Below are 19,968 nucleotides of genomic sequence, written 5' to 3' on the forward strand. Positions count from 1 at the left end.
CCACTAAACCATGTCCCTAAGCGCCTCATCTACACGTCTTTTAAATACTTCCAGGGATGGGGACTCCACCACTTCCCTGGGCAGCCTCTTCCAATGTTTAACCACTCTTTCAGTAAAGAAATTTTTCCTCATGTCCAATCTAAACCTCCCCTGGCACAACATGAGGCCATTTCCTCTCGTCCTATTGCTAGTTACTTGGGAGAAGAGACCGACACCCACCTCGCTACAACCTCCTTTCAGGTAGTTGTAGAGCGCGATAAGGTCTCCCCTCAGCCTCCTTTTCTCCAGGCTAAACAACCCCAGTTCCCTCAGCCGCTCCTCATAAGACTTGTTCCCCAGACCCTTCACCAGCCTTGTTGCCCTTCTCTGGACACGCTCCAGCACCTCAACGTCCTTCTTGTAGTGAGGGGCCCAAAACTGAACACAGTATTCGAGGTGCGGCCTCACCAGTGCCGAGTACAGGGGCACAATCACTTCCCTAAATTCTAGGGGAATAAAACTTCTCACTAGAGAAGAAATTATATTAAAGCGTAAAGCCATCCCTTCACTGTTCCAGGACTAACACTCTCGTACCTACTGGGTGTTTGCATAGGAAGGGTTTTAGTGGTTTTAGTTCTAATAATTTATGATTCTTGCTAATCAAAGAACAATGAATACACAGCAACTTTAATTGCACTTCCTGTTCATGTAGTATTTTCTATTCATCCTCAAAAGATTTAAAACAAAGCTCATTTACTTAAATAATTTTCTTGAAATATTTTAGGATTAAGCACTAAGCCTGGTTCCTAAATTAAAAGAAAGAAAAAAAAAAAAAAAAAAAGATGCAATACAATGTGAAATGTAAAAAGAGGATTTGCAAAATTTTTGCCTTATGAAAAGCATTACAGCTTTCTCAATTTCAAAGACAGATAGCTTTTTCTCTTTCCAAAATACTTATATCTAAAACCATATTAAAGGATCCAGTGTCCTCTGACGCATACATATAATTTCAATTAATGCTAACTGGGAACTGTGTACATGTAGCAGCAGAAAAGAACTCTAAGACTGTATACCATGAATGATGTAGGTAGCTATGAAGTTTGGTATTTTGGTTTATTGTTTTAGAAAATATAATTAAGTCATGATCTCTGTGGATTTCCCTGAAATACAATAAAAAATCAGAACAACTGTGAATTTTTATTGCTAGTTTTGACTGACAGCAATTGATTGCTCAGGAAAACAACTTAATAAACAAAGCCATTCCCCTTCCACGAAAGAGCAGGAACTATATAGAACTGCATTTAAATTTATAAAAGCATTACTCAAATACTAAAATAAGCACAGCTAAAAGTTAAATAGTTTAGATAAAACCATTATTAAATTTTAATCAGGGTCACAGAAGACCCACCAAATTTCTATAGCAAAATACTTTAAAGAAGAACAAAATTACCTAGTTGAAAATGAAATAAAAAGTGTGCCCACCAATTTTAGTTCTCTGAGGACTAGCTAAAATTTAATTTTTGGAGTCTTTCTTCTCTATGAACTTTCTGTCTGTCCATAGGTAAAACACCATTAAATAGCTAATACTCTGCATCTACATTGCTGAAGTGCTATGCTGGAGATTTTTAAAATACATAAATACATATTAATTCTGGTTTGCTTGCATGATTATATTATTGTCATTTATTGTTATTTCTTTTTATTTTATAAAACTAAGGGACAGTTTTTCGGCTTGTATAAACTGGCATAATTTTGTTGTTTTTTTTAAATGAATCTATACTGATACTAGCTCTTACTTATCAACAATATTTCCCAGCAATTTTTTGCTCTCTCTTCCTCTCTCTAATCTAGTGCGTCCCCTCAGCTTGCTTTCTGATCAGGAAATGAAAGGGATGTTATATAAATCTTTCTGGAAATCTGTCATTCATGTTTGAAATACTACTTTTTTCCATACATCACTGAATTTCCTTTTGTTGTGACTACATAAAAGAGAAGCACTACAATAAAGAGCAGAATTGATGAATGGGGAAGAAGGCCTTTCTTACTGCAGGGTCCAGAATCCATTGCTTTTCCTCTGTCCTCAATGAAGACAGACTGAAAGAAGGCAACAGAGTGGACTCCTGCAAAGCAGCTACTGACAACTTACAAAAAGTAAGAGAGAAGGTCTTTGTTACCTGCAATGATTTGAACCCACATTGCTGTTACTCAGAGGAATATCCTTATCACAGACGTATAGAGAGAATTTCAGCACAGGAGACAAACTCCTAAGTTCTCTTCTATAATTCCATTCCAGAAACTTTTAAAACACATATTCAAACAAGAACTGAATATCATGTACCCACTTAAGTATCATGACCAATTGCCTACATCCTACATACATCCAAGTCCAGCTCTGTCCTCTAAATGAACACATTAAACATAGGTCTCTGGCCTCAAAACAGTGGTGTATTCTTTATACATCTGATCTTAGTGCTCTACTACTTTTTACAAAATGTTTCAATATAAGCTGAACTTCAGTGATTGACCATTTTTCCTGGTAATTAGAATGCTGATATAAATCCTGCTACAGCTGCTTATTAAGTAGAACAGCCTTAAAAGTAGATATTGAGGACTCCCACTATGACTACTCAGATGTTCAAATTTCTGCAAGAAGATGAAAGAATTGAACTGAGGCCTCATACTATAGCTGAATGTTACAGCTGCAATACATTTTATTTAGAAAGACTATGAACCTAGCCCTCCTTTTCCTTTTTTTTTATCAAAAGTACCTGACGTTCTAACATAGCATTTCATGTTGAATGCTCTTTTAGACATTAAACATTTCTGTATTTGTTTTAGTAAGACAACTCCTCAAAAAAAGGACATTTTTATTCTAAATTTTAGATTGACTTCTGAACCAAAGGTATTTATTTTTCCGACGCTGCTTCAAACAGTAGGTGACCGAATGACCACAGGCTTCAGAATTCATAATCAAACACTAGCAATATCTGCATCTTGTTACACGGAAAAGTATTTCCTTCTCTGCTTCTTTCTTGTTCTAAAAAGGTGACTGGTCAATATAAAACAGTAAATTCTTGCTGTGGGGATTTGCTCAGTTTCTGTAGTCAGAGACACACACAGATGTACTGTACTCCTGCTAGCCCTGCAGAGACCATATAACCACGTAAGAAAGGAAATTATTCTTTCCTGCCAGACTATCAACAGAATAGTTAACAAAGCTCTGAATGCTGAATGTTGCTACCTTGACCTGTACTGAGTTGCACTTCTGAAAAACCCTGGCATTGAAATATTGGAACCACTGAACTCAATAGATGCTTTAACAGAACACAGTTGTGGGACTGGCAATTAGGAGACAAACAAAAGCATAAATCCAAGAGACCTTGCATGATCCCAAACACTTTTTACTTGTTAACAGAAAACATTTCTTTCAGGACTCACAGGGATAATAAAACTGATACAGTAAAAGATAAAAATTGAACTTCAAAATGTTCATTGTACAGCAACTTCCTAGAATAAATTTATACTTCTTTACACTTCATATGAAATTACGCTATCACTGCAGGTTAAGGGGAAAGGCTTGGGGAGGAAAACAGGCTGACCAATTGGGGAGGAAGGTTCCCCAGACAAAAAAAGAGAACTTTTTCAAAATAGTAGATTCTAAAAAAATTTCTGCAGAAGTAATAGTCATATTCTCATTCTACATCACCATTAGAATGATTATATTAAAAACCCTACAACATGCTTGCATATAAATGCTTGAAATAAACAAGAAACTAAATGAAAACATAAGACTATCTTGTGGATTATGTTTGCTTTAAAATATTTGTTATGAGCTGAAAATCTGGTCTTTCAAAATTCTGTACATATTTATATTTTATATAATTTTAATCTCAATCCTAAATAGAGCTTATTAAAGATCATCCATGTGTTTATTTACTTATGTGTACTTAAAAAGATGAATAACAATATTAACATTTTTAGACATTAATATTGGAAGGCATGTAATACAAAACTGAACTCCATTTTCAAGAAAATTCTTGAATGTCCTTTGTGAGAAAATAGAGCACGTTCATGTCCAAAAATTAAAGAGGATTTGCTTTGTGACCTTCATCAAAACATTCATCAGACTGTTAACTCATCATCACATTATTTTTTTAAAGACTACAATACTCTTAGTAATAACCATTTCCAGTTTAAAAAATACTATGCAAGCACATGTACTGAATTTATTATATTCTATAGTATTTAAAGTTTTTGAGAGAGGTAATAATACAAACATGCATGTTTTAATTAGATATGATTATGTGAAGTAATCCACTGATGTTTATAACACCAAACCTTTGTATTTTAGAACCAAGCTGCTCACAAAACATATAAAAAGTTGATATATTGCAGAATTTGCCATTAACATTCTTAGGTTATTCTGTTCATACCGCCAGTGATTTACCAAGATAACTGCAGTGTTTCCATGTAGCTCTGGGATTATAATGTTTTTTTTTTTTTTTTTTGCAATTACAGCAATTTGTGGAGTGAAAAGAATTTGAAGGAACAGAAAGAACAGCAAGGAATAGATATATACATGTATAAATAGGAAAAAAACCACGTGTTATGTGTTCTGGTTTTATCTATTTCCAAGCAGTGAAACTATTACATTTTTTTGTTACCTAAATTTCAGAACTAAGCTGAAATATGTTGGAAAAAAACCCACAGCATAATTAAACCCCACATTTTTAAAATGTTGTTCTGAATTGCCAGGTTGATTTGTTATAAGCTGCTAATTTGTGAATGCTGGTTTCCAGCAATTTCAAATGTTGCTTCATTTAAAACTTCGGTTTAACAGATATCACTTACACCAGGTTCATGCCATGTAGACTTTGGTAGTCAGGGAAGAAAAAAAAACAAACAACCAAAAGAACCAAACCCTCTCTTTCCCTTTCCATACGCATACTTTTTCCTGAGAATGTTTCAAAAAGCAAGCAGTCTTACTTTTGTATTCCAGGTGAAAACCAGCTGCTGCCACACTAATGTCAGAGTGAAAATGCAGGTAAAGTTGATTGGAGGTGCTATTCAACAATGCTGGCACAGTTGTACCTGGAAAAATACAAGTTATGGAACATGCTGGTATATCAACGTTATATTGAAAAGACATAACCAAGACTGAATCAGACACGCTCATTTTCTTCTCATTAAGTGCATGGAAATCTCAAACATTCTGCTATGTTCTGTCTTGTTTTCTCCTGAAGCTGCAAGAAAATTTTGATTACAAGTCATGATACTAAGAGGCTATATAGGTACAATCAAACAAGATCCCATCGTGTTCAGGTGAAACTTTATTGACTTGGATAGAAAAAGGAGGTGTAAACAAAAAAAAAGAATCACATAAGTAAAGGATTTGATTATGAGATCAAGCTCAACTGCCATTTGACTTTTTTCCACGTGTATAAAAACCTGCGGTACAGAACAGAGCAGTCCAGATTTTTTCTTTGTGTCCACTCCACAACTTCTTCCCACAATAATATTTCAACCACTTATCCTAATTCTGAGGGTATGACAGGAAATGAAGCAGCAGGTACAACACATTAAAAAAAAAAAAAACATACTAGCTTTATCTAATTCAAATAACTGTAACAAAATTGTGTGCCACTAACTTCAGTATGCGCTATACAACAAGCTTATCACTAACCCTGGACACATTCTTTGCCACTAGCATTGCTAAGTCTGACACAACATTTTCTTTTTTACCACATGACTACTATGTAGCTCACATTCTACAGTCTAAAGCTGGAACATTTACTGAGGCTAAAAATTACATCATTTTCTGTGATTACCCTCAAAGACAGTAACAAGTAGCTAATGAACTTCAACAGTTGTTGCATAAGAAATATTTTCATCTCCTGTGGGGTATTTGCTGTTTCTATAGTAACTGTGAGCAGCCTAGGTATGAGCTTGAAACTCAGGCTTAAAAAGAAATGCTGGAAAGAATTATCTTCGTAAGTCTACAGTCTAAACAAGGAAATGGTAAATACTTTTAAATCTAAAACTGTATTAAGCAAAATCTTGATATAAATGGTGAGGAGCTAAAAGATGACAAGTTGGCCTTTAAGGAAGGTTTTATTGTCTGACATGGAAGCTCCAAGTATGGAAATTCACAGACAGTACAGAGCATTCACATCACACGATACTTACCGTGGAATACAGAAAATAGTGAAACATCCTGGAGGGAGAACTTTTCACAGTATCCATATGGAATTTGAAATACATTTAAGGATGTTTAAGGTGTCTGTTCTGTAAGAATGAGGATGTTGACTCAGAATGATTATACTCCTCATTGAACAAAATTGTTCTTCTGGCAGTTCTGTTCCTTTGTAGGATCTGGTAATGTTTAACACCAGCCTTTTAGTTCCTTAGAGGGTGATATTCAATAAGATGAGAAATTATATCCTATTGTACTGTGAGAGGTACAGTCTAGGATCTGTGTGACTGGGGAGCAGCCTTGCTGAAAAGAACCTGGAGGTCCTAGTGGACAACAACCTGGACATGAGTCAGCAGTGAACCGCTGCAGCAACGAAGGCAAATAGGTTCCTGGGCTGCATCCAGAAAGGCATTACTAGCAGAGATAGAGGTGTGATCATCCCACTGTACTCAGCGCTTGTCAGGCTGCACCTAGAGTACTGTGTCCAGTTCTGGTCCCCACAATTCAAGAAAGACACAGAGAGACTGAAGAGGGTCCAAAGGAGGGCAATGAAGATGATCAAAGGGCTGGAGAACCTGCCCTATTTGGAAAGGCTGAAGGAGTTAGGTCTCTTCTCCCTGAAGAAGAGAAGGCTCAGAGGGGGACCTCATCACAGTATTCCAGTACTTAAAGGGCAGCTACAAAGAAGATGGAGGCTCTCTCTTCACAGGGAGCCACATGGAGAAGACAAGGGGCAACAGGTCCAAGTTGCACTGGGAGAGGTTTCATCTCGACATTAGAAAGAAATTTTTTACAGTGCTAACAATCAGTCACTGGAACAACCTCCCCAGGGACATGGTAGAGTCCCCATCACTGGAGGTTTTCAAGGTGCAATTGGACAGTGCTGGACAATCTCATCTAGGCTCCCTTTCCCATGAAAGGTTGGACTAGATGATCTTTTGAGGTCCCTTCTAACCTGGGCTGTTCTATGATTCTATGATCTAACAAACTGTATTGATCACTTGCCAACATCTGCTTCTTCTGGGATCAGGTATATGAAGCATGGAAGATATGTTTTAGTGTGGCGACCAGATGTACTGCCCATGGTGTCCTAGTTGTTTTGGACTTCCTTTATTGTCAATAGAGAGAAACAGTACTTAAAGGGCAGGAGCAGATTTCATGAATAATAGCTTAGGTGTAGATATCACCACGGTAGACATCTAACATGGATGGATACCAGAGTCTGACTGACTTCTTAACCTCTTAACTGAGAATCTGTAATCTGGAAAATAGGGAATTCTCCTAGGAGGCAGTAAGTGTGTTTGCCTCCCTAAAGGCTTACAAGGGAATGAGGACAAGTTTTCTACTTAAATTAATGTTTAATTATGCTATTATTGTAGAAAATTATTTCCACTAGCCCTTTCAAGCATTAGCAATGACAACCAAGAGCAACGTATCTCACTCCAGAGAAGAACACTACACTGCATGTGTGAAAGGCTGTCTAGGTATCTAAGAAATTTCTAGACCAAGAATGGAGATAAATGGTCATTTTAGGCATTTCTTGGGTTAGCACAAACATAAAACATGGATCACATTCTTACCTAATTTCTTTCTAAATTTAGCTATCATCGTAAGAGTAGATTCTCCAGATGTCAACCTTAATGACTACTGTATTTGTATACTCTCTCTGTATATGTCTATACACATATATATGCATATTTAAATACATATACATATGTAAAATAATGCCAGGTGTTATCTGCATTTCCAATTTTAGATGGAGCTGTAGTTATATTTAGTCTCATTTTATTTTTTTTTCAGTTTGAATATACCATAGTCAACTGAAGCATCAATCCCAAACTAACAATTCTAAAATACTGCTGCTTTTTTGGCTTGTTTCCACTTTTTTGTTAATTTCTGTGTATTAAGTAAAATGACCTCTCTCTTAAGTTCAGACTTAATACTCTCAGGAAAAAGAAACATGTTTGTAAGAATATCCTCTCACTCCACTACTATTTCTATAACCTTCACTAAGAAGCCCAGGACAGACTTCACTTGCCATATTGATGAAAGCCTTTCTGTCCTTTCAGCCAAGGAATTTCCACTCTCTCATAATTCCATTCTGTAACACATTTGGCAGCACAGCGTATTTACAAACACTCGTGGGATGCCTGACAGTTTTCCAAGTTTTATAAGTCTTTGTGCATTTTTGGCTTAATGGACAGGCTTCATGTAGGAACTGCCATTACTGAGCTATAAGAACAGACTCTCTCTAAATTCAGTTGACAATTTTGTAGTCTTATAATAAATGCAGGCTTTAGAAGATAAAAATATTCTTGGAAGGAAGGTGCCCATATTAGATTGAGGAAGTGGAAAATATAAGACTACAGCTGTTAAGGAAAAGCACAGAAGATCAGACACTTGGTAAACTTAACATACATATAACCTGATTATCATTTAATGAAATTCTTTTTTTTCTTTAATGTCATATTTTTAAATAAATCAACCTTTTTTTGGAAAGCAGGATGGCTATTGAAAAACAGGGAACTTAAATTACTTTTCCAAATGAAAAATGAAGTATAGTTCATCTGCAGCAGAAAAATCAATTCCAGTTATGGCTTTTCTTTTTTTTTTTTCTTTCTGAATATAGCAAGTAAAATCTATCCTGTTTGTAAAAACTGTGGCCTTCCCAACTGACAGAATTAAGAGTCAATCTGTGCAAACAGTCCCTTAATTTTATTAAAATATTACAGGTATAACTTTATTATGTAAACTTGGAAACATGTCTACTCATCATAAAATTGATCAATAATAATATGAAAAGAATTAACTCTGTCTTTCATTAATCATCCTGTTTCATTCAAGCATTTGGTAAGGCAACTAAGCTTCATTCATTAATCAAAAATCTGCTATACCTACATATATTGTGTAAGTGGTACAGCGACTGTTGCAAAAGACTGAGAAACTATTTTGATGGTTGTCTTTTAAAGGCAATGTTATTTTTATTTCCTCATGAGTCACAAGCACTACTTTGATGAATGAGTAATATTGAAAGAAAAAATAATTCATAGTTTTCCAATTACTCTGAATGTCTCTCGACACTGTCTAGTGTCATCTGAAAAACTTGGTCTTAAAAAGAATCAGTTTGCCCACCAAAAGGCATCACCTGTCAATATTAGGCACAAGAAACTCACTAGTTCGCTATTCTGTCACATGCCACAAAAGCATGCTGGGAGAGAATCCCTCTTGGCATTCAACACATCAGTCCTACCCACAGCAGCTTCTTTCCAGGATGGTTGTACAAAAATTCACGTATTCTGCCACCAGGAAGACAGCAGCACAAGATATATTTATGTCTGTTAACACATGGTCTCAGGATTTTTGTTATAGCTTTGTTTATGAAACCCCTATCACTTTCCCCTAAAATAGCATCCTATAGCATAAAAAGAAGAAAAATGCCCTGATATTTCTGCCATTCACTGATAAAAGATGACCCACAGGATTAATCCAAAAAGGACAAGACAATATGTAAGGGCTCAGATTGCTCTAGCAGACAGCCCTTTCTGGCCTTGCCCAGCCCCCTGGGGCCTGTCTCCACCCTGCCCGTGGCCCAGGACCCCATTTCAGCCCCAGAGGCCATCAGCTCCTGCCCCAGTGATGCCGCAGCAGGGCCAGTCTCCAGCTCCCCACAGCCCTGCCCTACCTGGCCATGGGCCCCATTGAGCTGGGCCCACCCATGGGCCCATGTCCCAGCCCAGCCTGTCCCGGTCCCCAGAGAGGTGCTTAATGCCTGGGACTGGGGCTGCCCCAGTGTTCCCCAGCTGCCCGGCTCCTGGCTGGGGCAGTAGGACGGGCCCTGGCTGCCAGGCCCTGTCTTGCTGCCCCAGAGAGCCCCCATCGCTCCTGGCACCCTGACCCCAGGGAGCAGCCGGTCCCTGCTGTGCCCTGACATGAGGAAATGGTATAGTTACCTATCTTTGTAAAGTCTTCCTTAAGAAACAGACTCCAGTGAATTCACTTTTCCAAATCAACTCTGTGATACAGTTTAGCAGCACAGTTTAGTAAGTTCTTAGTAATTAGTTGTACATCTGTGCATCTTGAATGCTTATTTAGAAGACAGATGAATCACAGAGAGTGCAGCAGAAGACAATGGTATTGTACAAGATTTAGTAAGAGAGAAATGATACCTGCTGAATTTTACCACTTATGAAATTCTGCCTGGAATTCAGTTTCAATGTCACATTACTGGTTCAGTTTTAAGAACAGCAGATTTCATGTCTTGTTTAAATAATCTTCATTAGGCCTTTCCCATATACAAAATAATGCTTCATTTTAAGTCTGACATTCATTATACAAAAGAGAGAAATCCACAATAAAGCTGTGCTACTCTATCCCCAATTAAATATTTCCAATACAAAAAACTGTCTTTTTCAGTTTCCCTGGAAATTAGGAAGGCTTTTAAGCTAAAGCAAGATGACACACTTTTAGTATAGAATAAGAAAGTGTTTTGAGTCTTGAGTATTGTTAAATGGAATATTGTTAAATGGATCATTTAATCAGTTCTTTATCCAATGCGTCCAATATATTTGCCACATATTGCACTTGTCAAAAGCTGATTACTTTTCATAACTTCTTTCTTTCTTATTGCAAATTTAATATACAACATAGCTACTAGCCTTTAATATAAAATGTTATAGCCTTTTGTACTGGGTCTGGCTGGGGTAGAGTTACATTTCTTCATAGTAGCTGGCGTGGTGCCATGTTTTGGATTTGTGACCAAAACAGTGTTGATAACACAGGGATGTTTTAGTTATTGCTGAGCAGTGCTTACACAGAGTCAAGGCCTTTTCTGCTTCTCACACCATCCCACCAGCAAGTAGGCTGGTGTTGGGCAAGAAGTTGGTAGGGGACACAGCGGGGACAACTGACCCCAACTGACCAAAAGGATATCCCATACGATATGACGTCGTGCTCAGCAATAAAAGCTGGGAGACAAAAGAGTAAGGGGGGGGCTGTTGGCAGTTATGGCATTTCTCTTCCCAAGAAACCATTACGCATGATGGAGCCCTGCTGTCTTGGAGATGGCTGAACACCTGCCTGCCGATGGGAAGCAGTGAATGAATTCCTTATTTTGCTTTGCTTACATGTGCAGCTTTTGCTTTACCTTTTATATCTCAACCCACAAGTTGTCTCACTTTTACCCTTCCGATTCTCTCTCCCATCCCACTGTGTGGGAGTGAGCAAGCGGCTGGGTGGGGTTGAGTTGCCTACTAAGGTTAACACCACAACACATTTTAATATCTAAATTTTGAGGTGCAACTTGAAATTATTATAATTCAATATCCAAATGAATAATACGGGGTTAACTTTTTCAGTTGATTGTTCATTTCCTTACATAATCCAATATACATCTATACTTTAAATGTTCGTGAAGTCACCAGAGAGGCAAAATTCCACAAAATGCTTTAACTACACCAGAATCAGATCAGGCTTGTGATAGAGTTCATGAGTCTGCGATATTATTTGTGACTTAATCTTATATGAGATATCTCTTTCTCTTGGTTTGGTTTATAGAACATGCTCTTTCTATAAAAATTGTCTTATAAAAAAGGAGTAAAACTATATATGCCTGATGTACATGTGAAACAACAAATTACAATGTTTGTTGTGTCCCAATTGTAGTAATTTGTTTTGTTCTCTGAGGTCTGGGGAGTTTGGATGAATACTGAATGCTTCATCTTTTTTCCTGAGAAAGGGAGTCTAACAAGGATAAACTAAGTCAAAGTTATCAAAGGAAGCTCCTTGAATGTCAGTACTAATTTAAATCACCGTATCTTCTGTGTGGGATGAGTAGGTAAAATAAAAGAAAGAATTTTTTTTTAAAGTATTATCACCTAAATCCCACTAATCAATGCTAAACATTTTAGTCTCATATTTTCTTCTGAAAATCTCTCTTTGAATTTGAATATTGACATGTTTACAGCACCTGAAATCTCCTCCCCAAAATGAAAACGTTTCATAATGATATCATGAAAGATGCAATACAAATATACTCCTTGTGTATATGTGTGAGCAAAGACATGTTCTCTCATACAACTATATATAGACCTGTATGTTTAAATCACGGCATATCCTCACCTGAAAAGCTCCCAAGACGCGGTGCTGTCATATCTCCACCATCGTATATTTCAAGAGAGTCCCAATTATGTTCAGTGGCAAAGCTGATGACCTGGATCTGTAAAATACCACGACAGAACTTTTTAAACCAACTAGCCATATGTATTTTTAAATGTTCTAGAAACAACAAAATAAAAAGAGAACATGACCCAAAAAAACCCCATAAATAAGCAAATCCAAACAAAAATACCTGAGTGAAAAAATGTAAATAAAACATTAACATTCACTTTTTGAGTTGTCTTAACTTCTAGAAAATATGACACTAGGTAAGTAAGAAGGATTTTGCACATATGTTGCATGGTTATAAATAATTACTCAAAGTGTAAATGAGCAGATAATCAACACAGTTGCAGACCTCTAAGTGCCTCAATGATATCCTAGCAGATAGAAAGGGTTGGCATTTGCATACCAGATTGAAGGATCAGGACCTGCTTTCAACATTCTACTCAGTTACAAGAGAAAGCTGCTTGTTAACCATTTCTCATTCATACCCCCATGTAAAAATAAAGTAACACAGAATAAAGCTAACCAAAGAACAATATTGAGAAAAACAAAGCACAAATATTTCAAGTACCCAAAAAATTGTTACCAATTGCTATTTTCTGACAATTCTAGAGAAATAAACAATTACTTTTTAAACTGAACAACAAAGTACTTAATATTCCATGCTTGACAGAATATAGACTTGCCTGAATACCTGATCCCTCAGTCACTATGATTTTCCACACACAATTCAAGCTGTTACCATAAGGTTCAGGGTAACCTGGTGAAAGAATAGTACCTCTCCGCTCAGTAAAATTCCCACTGCATGGCACTGAAAGAAAGTATTATCATGAATTATTAGAAAACCTAAACCACTTCAGAGAACAGAAAAGTAATAATAATTTTCTAAGCTAATTATAATAAATCTCTTCTGTAGCATAAACACACAGAGGTGAAGCAATGATCTGAACTTAGAAAGCAATGTATCTAAAATATATGAACAATATCAAGTATAAGATACAACCTGCATGAATAAACAATTCAGAAGTTAACTTCATTTTGAGTGTGTGAAGCCTAGAACAGCCTAGCAGCACAGCCTACTCATGTCTTACCTGAGAGTAACCACAAACTGTAAAGACATAACATTAAACACTATCATGATTGACAGAAATCGTGTGAACTTACCCACAGCCTAAGATAGTTCCAATATTGTATCTAGCTGGTAAAGCAGTGTGGTACATTAAATATTTTTAATGTATACACAATTGCTTCTTTAAGGTTCAAGAAAAGATAACTAAACTAAACAAAAAAACCCAGAATACACAGAAAATAGGACACCTACATTTATTTTTAGAACACTCATTAATTATAGACTAAATTCCTATGAATAGCAGTGACTTTTGAATATAAATCCAAGGAGGGAGAGAAGAAAACCTTTGAACATTTAGAAAAAAATTTGAAGTGCTAAACATTATCCCACTGCAGGTCTGTTGATAGACTGAAGAAAATTAGCTATACTTAACAATGCTATTATTATTCAATGTACACTATGTTTCTACTTGAAAAAAGAAATCATCATTCTATGTGTGATAGAAATATACAAGTACTGTGTAATAAAACAGGTAAAGACACTTCTGGAGAATTAAATTCTGTCCTGTATTTCAAGCTGTAGATGAGTCATGAAAATAATGAATGTTCAAGAAAATGTGCATCACACTTGTTCATATAATCTAAGTCATTATATGAAACACTATACTGCCTACCAACCAGCTGGTACTCAATTACTTTTTGATATGGAAAACTGCTCTTTTAAATTGGGCATGACTGATATTAATCGAAGGAGAGCGAATATATATGTTAAATACTATTTTCTGAAACAGTTCCAGAATTCTGATTCAGAGACGTGTGACAGAACAGATGACTTAAATGTAATTGCTTACCTACACAGCTTGGCACTGTGTCATTCCACTGAGCTAAAGCATTAGGTACAGACTGACATCGGATAGCTTTAGAGCCTTGTAGCAGATAGCCAGGACTACACTCAAATCGAACAACAGAGCCTGCTGAAAACTCAGAGCCGATTCTCCTTCCGTACCTAGGCTCTGGAACTGAGCTACACTGCGTATCACTTGTGCGTGGAACAGCTGCATAAAGAGAGCAAGAAAGAAAAAAAAGATGCCATGAATCCAAATGACAGTCATCATCTAAAAAATAAATAGACCACTAAAAATGCTCATTGTTTCTTGTAGGACAGGGCTCAATTGTATTTGTTCCTTTTACTTGCTTTGCTCCTGTATTCTCAAAGAATGGCCTAATGCTTTCATGGCTGTTAGCTGGATTGTGGTTTTGGGCTGTGACCATGTACAGTCACGTGAGTGCCATGGCAGCTTGGAGAACAAATTACTTTGGAAGCACATCCTTAGGCATAAGAGAATCAGTGAGTGTTTCAGCTGCCCTCTTTAATGACAGGATACTATACGTACCACCTATTTTACTTATTAAATATGGAAGTTTTGGCTTCTCATTAGAAGTTTCTCATTAGAAGCCAAGAAAAATATTATGCTGTAGATAAACAGATATAAAACCAATGTAATATTATACAAATATTTGACTTATCATATTGGAGAATACTAAGTGATAGCAATGTATCATCAAGGCTATTTCAGTATTTACAATTGACAACAATTATTTTTACCAATAATTTCTGAGAATTCATAAACCTGATGTGCTACAAGAACAGTTAAAAGACTGTAAGCAACATTTAAAGAGCAAAATAATAAAATTCATTAGAAGCCCATGGGTTTATTTTCCCTTTGGCTTTGCTATTTATAACCACTTCTTTATAGCAGCCATTTTTTTATACTTACTGTCTCTTGGTATTGTGCATGTCGTTTGTGTATCAAACTTGTTCTTTCTACATTTCATTTTGCAGTTAGCTAGTAAATGCCAATTTTTTAAAAAATATATATTTATAGAAAAAATGATAAAAGTATCATTTGTGTGCAATATCATTTATGTTTTACACTATAATAAAATAAATGTACATTAAAAATAATCTCATCAAATATAAGCAATTTTTCTGTGTGAGTGGCATGTTCAAAAGCTTTGTTTGATCAGTTTGGTTTCTTCAAGAATTAGTTTCAGGGGATCACTGCATCTAGATATGAATAAGTAACACCATGAAAATTGCCTGCCATTTTGTCTTTAATTAACAAAGACACAGAATGGCACAGAAAGAAAAAAAAAAGGGGGGGGGGGGGGGTATTTAGACTTTATTCCGGGCAGATTTTCAAACATGATGTTTCTGGCTTACTAACCTATTTTAAGAATAGTGGAAACAGAATCACGGTTATATTTAATTTTATTTTACATTCTTATATTTAATTTTATTTGCTTGTCTGTAACAGTGAAGAGCAATATTCCCATCTATTCATGTGCACACCTGTACACACAGACATACACACCCCTGCCCCCCCCACTTGTTCATCTACCTTGGTCACTAAGTAAAAGACAAGGTGTGTGGAGCCTATATATATATACTTATTTTCATATCGATAGCTTTATGCTTTTCTTATTTCTTATGCTGTCATTTGCTCTATTCAGAATCGTAACTACTTAAGAGCAGTAGTTTTAAGTACTGGTAAGTGCTCTTGAAGTTAACGTTTGTTGACAAGTTGGGTACAGAACACTAATTGAAATCAATCCTATCTTAAATCTAGCATGAAATATGCAACACATTTTAGCAGAACATTGGAAGTTCTCATTTATGATTACATTAACATTATGTTCTACCAGTTTTCTGTATTGCTACTGAGAATAACAATTAAGTTTATGCAAGTATTATTGAATGTAGAGAAAATCTTTTTCAAAGAAGGTTTAGAAATAATTGGTACTAGCAATAACAGTAAAATACGTGCTCTTTTTATTAATATGCAGTGGGTTGATTTGTCAGACAAGGTCATACAGATACAGTAACACATATTTTCTTCTAAATCAGCAGGTTAGATGGCTGCAAAAAATTTTAGTCTTGAAGGCTTAAGAAAGTTATAAAATGCATCCAAGATTGAAAGAAATGGTCAGAGGTAAACTAACGTACTCCTGGAATGATAACAATACGGCAAAACAAAAGCAAATACATTTTTCAAGTTTTTTAAATGGTTAAATACTTTACTCAATATAAACAAACCACTTCCCTTTCAGTAAATTTAATGTACCTGCCTTTGTTCAAATAAATGGGATTTTCTGACTAAGTTTTCAATAGGACCTCAGTATCACACCGCTGCTCTGTGAAACTTGTTCATGCATACAGTTCTAACCGTGGCAGGAAATCATTCTGCTCTTGTGGAAAGATAATGAAGAAACCACAGTTCAGGGTTTTCACACAGTCACCGTTCTTCCTGATTGTAATCTGCAGACCAGATGCAGTCTGCCAGGTCAATTCAACTGACTCAGCCTGCTCTTTTTTGTTCTCTTTTATTGGGACTAACAGCCTTTTCTCTATCAAATGGTCTACTGTACAAGCACTATTTTATTCAAACCTTCTTTTTTTTATTGTATAATGACTTTACAACTGACTAGGTGATAATGGCTGCTCACACATCCAGCCACATGACTGTCCTCTGCCTGGAGCTACAGCTTCTGCCACATGATTAGGCATTAATCCATCCCTTGGTCAAGACTACTTCCTCACATGGGAGTTTTGGTCATGAGATAAATCATTCACAATTATGTGATAGCAAAAGGTTCAATACATTGCTGTGGACAAACCAGTTTTGACTCAGGGAATTTATACCTTATTATGCTTAATTTAATTTACTACCAAATAACACAAACCTCTGATCACTGATTCAGGAGTTAAGAACAAAGAGGACACAAACAATCAAACAACCACTTAAATAAACAGCTTTCCTTCCCTCTCCCCAGGCTCAACTTCAGCCAAACATCTATCCTCCCCCTTCCTTGTCTTAACTTCCTTGTGTCCATCTTAGTTCCACCAGCGAGGTGAGAGGCAGCACAGGAGGTTGAGGTCATGTGCTCTCTTTTTGCTTCTTGGTTTTCCTCTGCTGTACTTAGTATTTTACTCATTTTCTCTCCTGCTTTTTGCTTCTTCAAGTTCTCGTGTCACTCTGTTTCTTAGTGTTTGTGCTACAGAGTGGGTCACCCATGGGCTGCAGTTGCTCAGAGATGTCCCCTTACTGCAGAATAGGTCTTTCACAGGCCGCCAACCCCTCCGAGGTGTTCTCACTCCAATATGGGTTACCCACAGGCCACAGTCCCCTTAGAAGTGCTGGTCCTTTGGCACGGAGGGCCTCTTTCCAAGTGTGTGTCCCCAACAGTCCCTCCAGCAGCATCTCAGCAGCACATCCCCAAAAGCATCTCTGCCCCAAAGCAGTTGTCACTTTCTTAAATATCTTTGAGCAGAGGCACTACATGCTCCTCTGACTGGTGGAAGATTTGGCATGTAAGAGATTCTTTATACCAGCTTCAGAGGAAGCTCTTTGTGAGTGGCACATGGTAGCTCATGACCTCCTCCCACACAGGTCACCACTACAGCCCCCTGCTAGTTAAACTTTTGGCTTTACATGTGTCTAAACCTTACCTGTCTTCCTAAAAGGCTATATGACCTGACTGAAAATTTCAGCATTACTCCTGGAGTATTTTTCATTCACCGTGTAGAAGAAACTCTTGCCCAGACTTCTATGGGAATACTACCTTTCTCTATTTATTTTTTCACCCACTTCCTCAAAAGGGAGGAAGTTTCAGAAGAAAATCCTTGCTCAGATTCTCTAACACTGACCTGGAGTCCACATCTGGAGAATTCCTACAACAGCTGTGCAAAGGTAAAGGACCCTTTTTAAGAATCAGATTAAAGAATATCTTATAATTGTTAGTAATCACAGCTGGCAATTTGCATACATGCATTTGTAATCCAAACTTTTTTTGTGTAACTAGCATTTTCAGCACCTCTCAACAAAGGATGTCAAATCATCTGGTTTCATTATAATATTGTCTTAGGAAAGTTATTTTCCTGTGAGCAGGCTACCTCTGCCATTATAGCAAATGTAGGGACAGTTTACTAACACTCTTAAATTAGTTCATGTAGCAGAAGTACTGCTATGTCCTTCCTTCCTTTTCAGACTGAAAGATGTCATTTTACTGAGAGCAGCTGGTAAGTAAAACAGCCATGGCAGTGACAAACATCCATGGCTAGAGTTGTGTCAGATTATTCTGTTGTCAACAGGAAACACTCAATGCCATGTTAAAATTGACATTTTGCTCAGTTTTTCACAGGTTTTACTAATACTCTATTAATGGTTTCAGTGAGATAAGAAATGCTAAAGATGCACAAATAAACCATGCCATTCATTATGAAGCACCATTTTTCTAATGCTATTTTTTTCCTGTTTTAAGAAGAACTACCTCAAGAATAAATGTAATGCAAGCCAGACATAACAATAAAGTGAGGTACTCCCATACTGCTTCAAATGGAATTGAGATTTAAATAATCTATTGCAAAATGCAGTACAGTTTCAAACATCTATAAGATGTGTTGTAAACCAGGACACAATGTGTCATGGTAACACGTATGGAAAATAATACTAACAGCCTTAGTTCTGATCTCTAATTACACTCAGCAGTAAGTGTGTGGCTATGTATTTTATTTTTGTCACAGATTAGATCAACTTAATTGTTAAAGTCACATTCCTCTCTTATTCTTGTTCCCCTTTGCCTTTCTTCCACAGTCCTTCCTCATCCTGGTATGCTAACTTTCCTAATAGTCCTCTTTAAAATTTCATTTGACCTCATAAACTAATTCATGTATTTGTATAGTAGAGCGAGTAAAGGAAGACAAGCATTAAAAACCCATAAATTTTTGGGTAGTAGAAAGGTTATTACTTTGCTTTTTAGGGAAAGAACTCTGTACTGCTGCAGCCTCAGCTATATAAAAATATATGCTATTGTTTCTTAGGTGATGTCATAACAGGACAACAAACACAAGAAAAACCTGAAAAAAGTATAATTCCCAGTCTTCTTAAATGTGATTGTTCCTAGCATATTTCAACATACCTGACCCTAATATTCTGAAAGACTGGATATTCATTCAGTCTGATATTACAGATACCCTTTAACTGTTACATGAAATACAAGGAAATGTGGTCATCTGAGAAAAAGAAATGAAAGCACAGATGACATATGCAGCTAAAAAGAATTTTTTGAGAAAGTGGCATTGCAAAAGCCATTAAATCTGAATCAAAAGCTACAATCCTTATCTGTTGCTTGCTCAAACCAGAATGTGAAATAATGCAAGCAATAACTTCTTTTCCCCTCTAACCTTCCTTCTAGCTTTTGACCATAGTGTTGGCAACCTAGACTTTTCAAGCTGTATCACAGAGACATTCCATTTTCTATAGTAATTATCCTCCATCTTTTAGTAAATGTTTCATACTGCTGTGAAACAAAATTGAAATCAGCCCAGTGAAAAAGTGAACAAGGAAGAAGGTCACCCTGGAATAGAGGGCGATAAATAAAATGATTGACTTTGCAGACCAGATTACTGTGTTCAGTGTGAGAGTGGATGTTATTCTCTGGAGTATTTAAAAGGCTAGCAAGCAGGCGATCATTGGAAATATGATCACACGCTTCAAAAGAAGAGAGAA

At 36.6% G+C, this 19,968-nt stretch overlaps 1 protein-coding gene across 1 annotated transcript in view; it reads right to left on the reverse strand.

Moving 5' to 3' along the window:
• Positions 1-19,968, reverse strand: part of CSMD1 (CUB and Sushi multiple domains 1) — a 1,284,461-nt gene that overhangs the window by 175,667 nt on the left and 1,088,826 nt on the right. The window contains exons 34-37 of the mRNA XM_076332906.1: positions 14,251-14,454; positions 13,018-13,142; positions 12,290-12,386; positions 4,966-5,070 (exon numbers count right to left, since the gene is read on the reverse strand). Of these exons, the coding sequence (XP_076189021.1) occupies positions 4,966-5,070; positions 12,290-12,386; positions 13,018-13,142; positions 14,251-14,454 (531 nt within the window). The remainder of the gene's footprint in view (positions 1-4,965; positions 5,071-12,289; positions 12,387-13,017; positions 13,143-14,250; positions 14,455-19,968) is intronic.

This window comes from Aptenodytes patagonicus, chromosome 3 (assembly GCF_965638725.1).
Source record: "Aptenodytes patagonicus chromosome 3, bAptPat1.pri.cur, whole genome shotgun sequence".
In the NCBI taxonomy this organism is placed as follows: domain Eukaryota; kingdom Metazoa; phylum Chordata; class Aves; order Sphenisciformes; family Spheniscidae; genus Aptenodytes; species Aptenodytes patagonicus.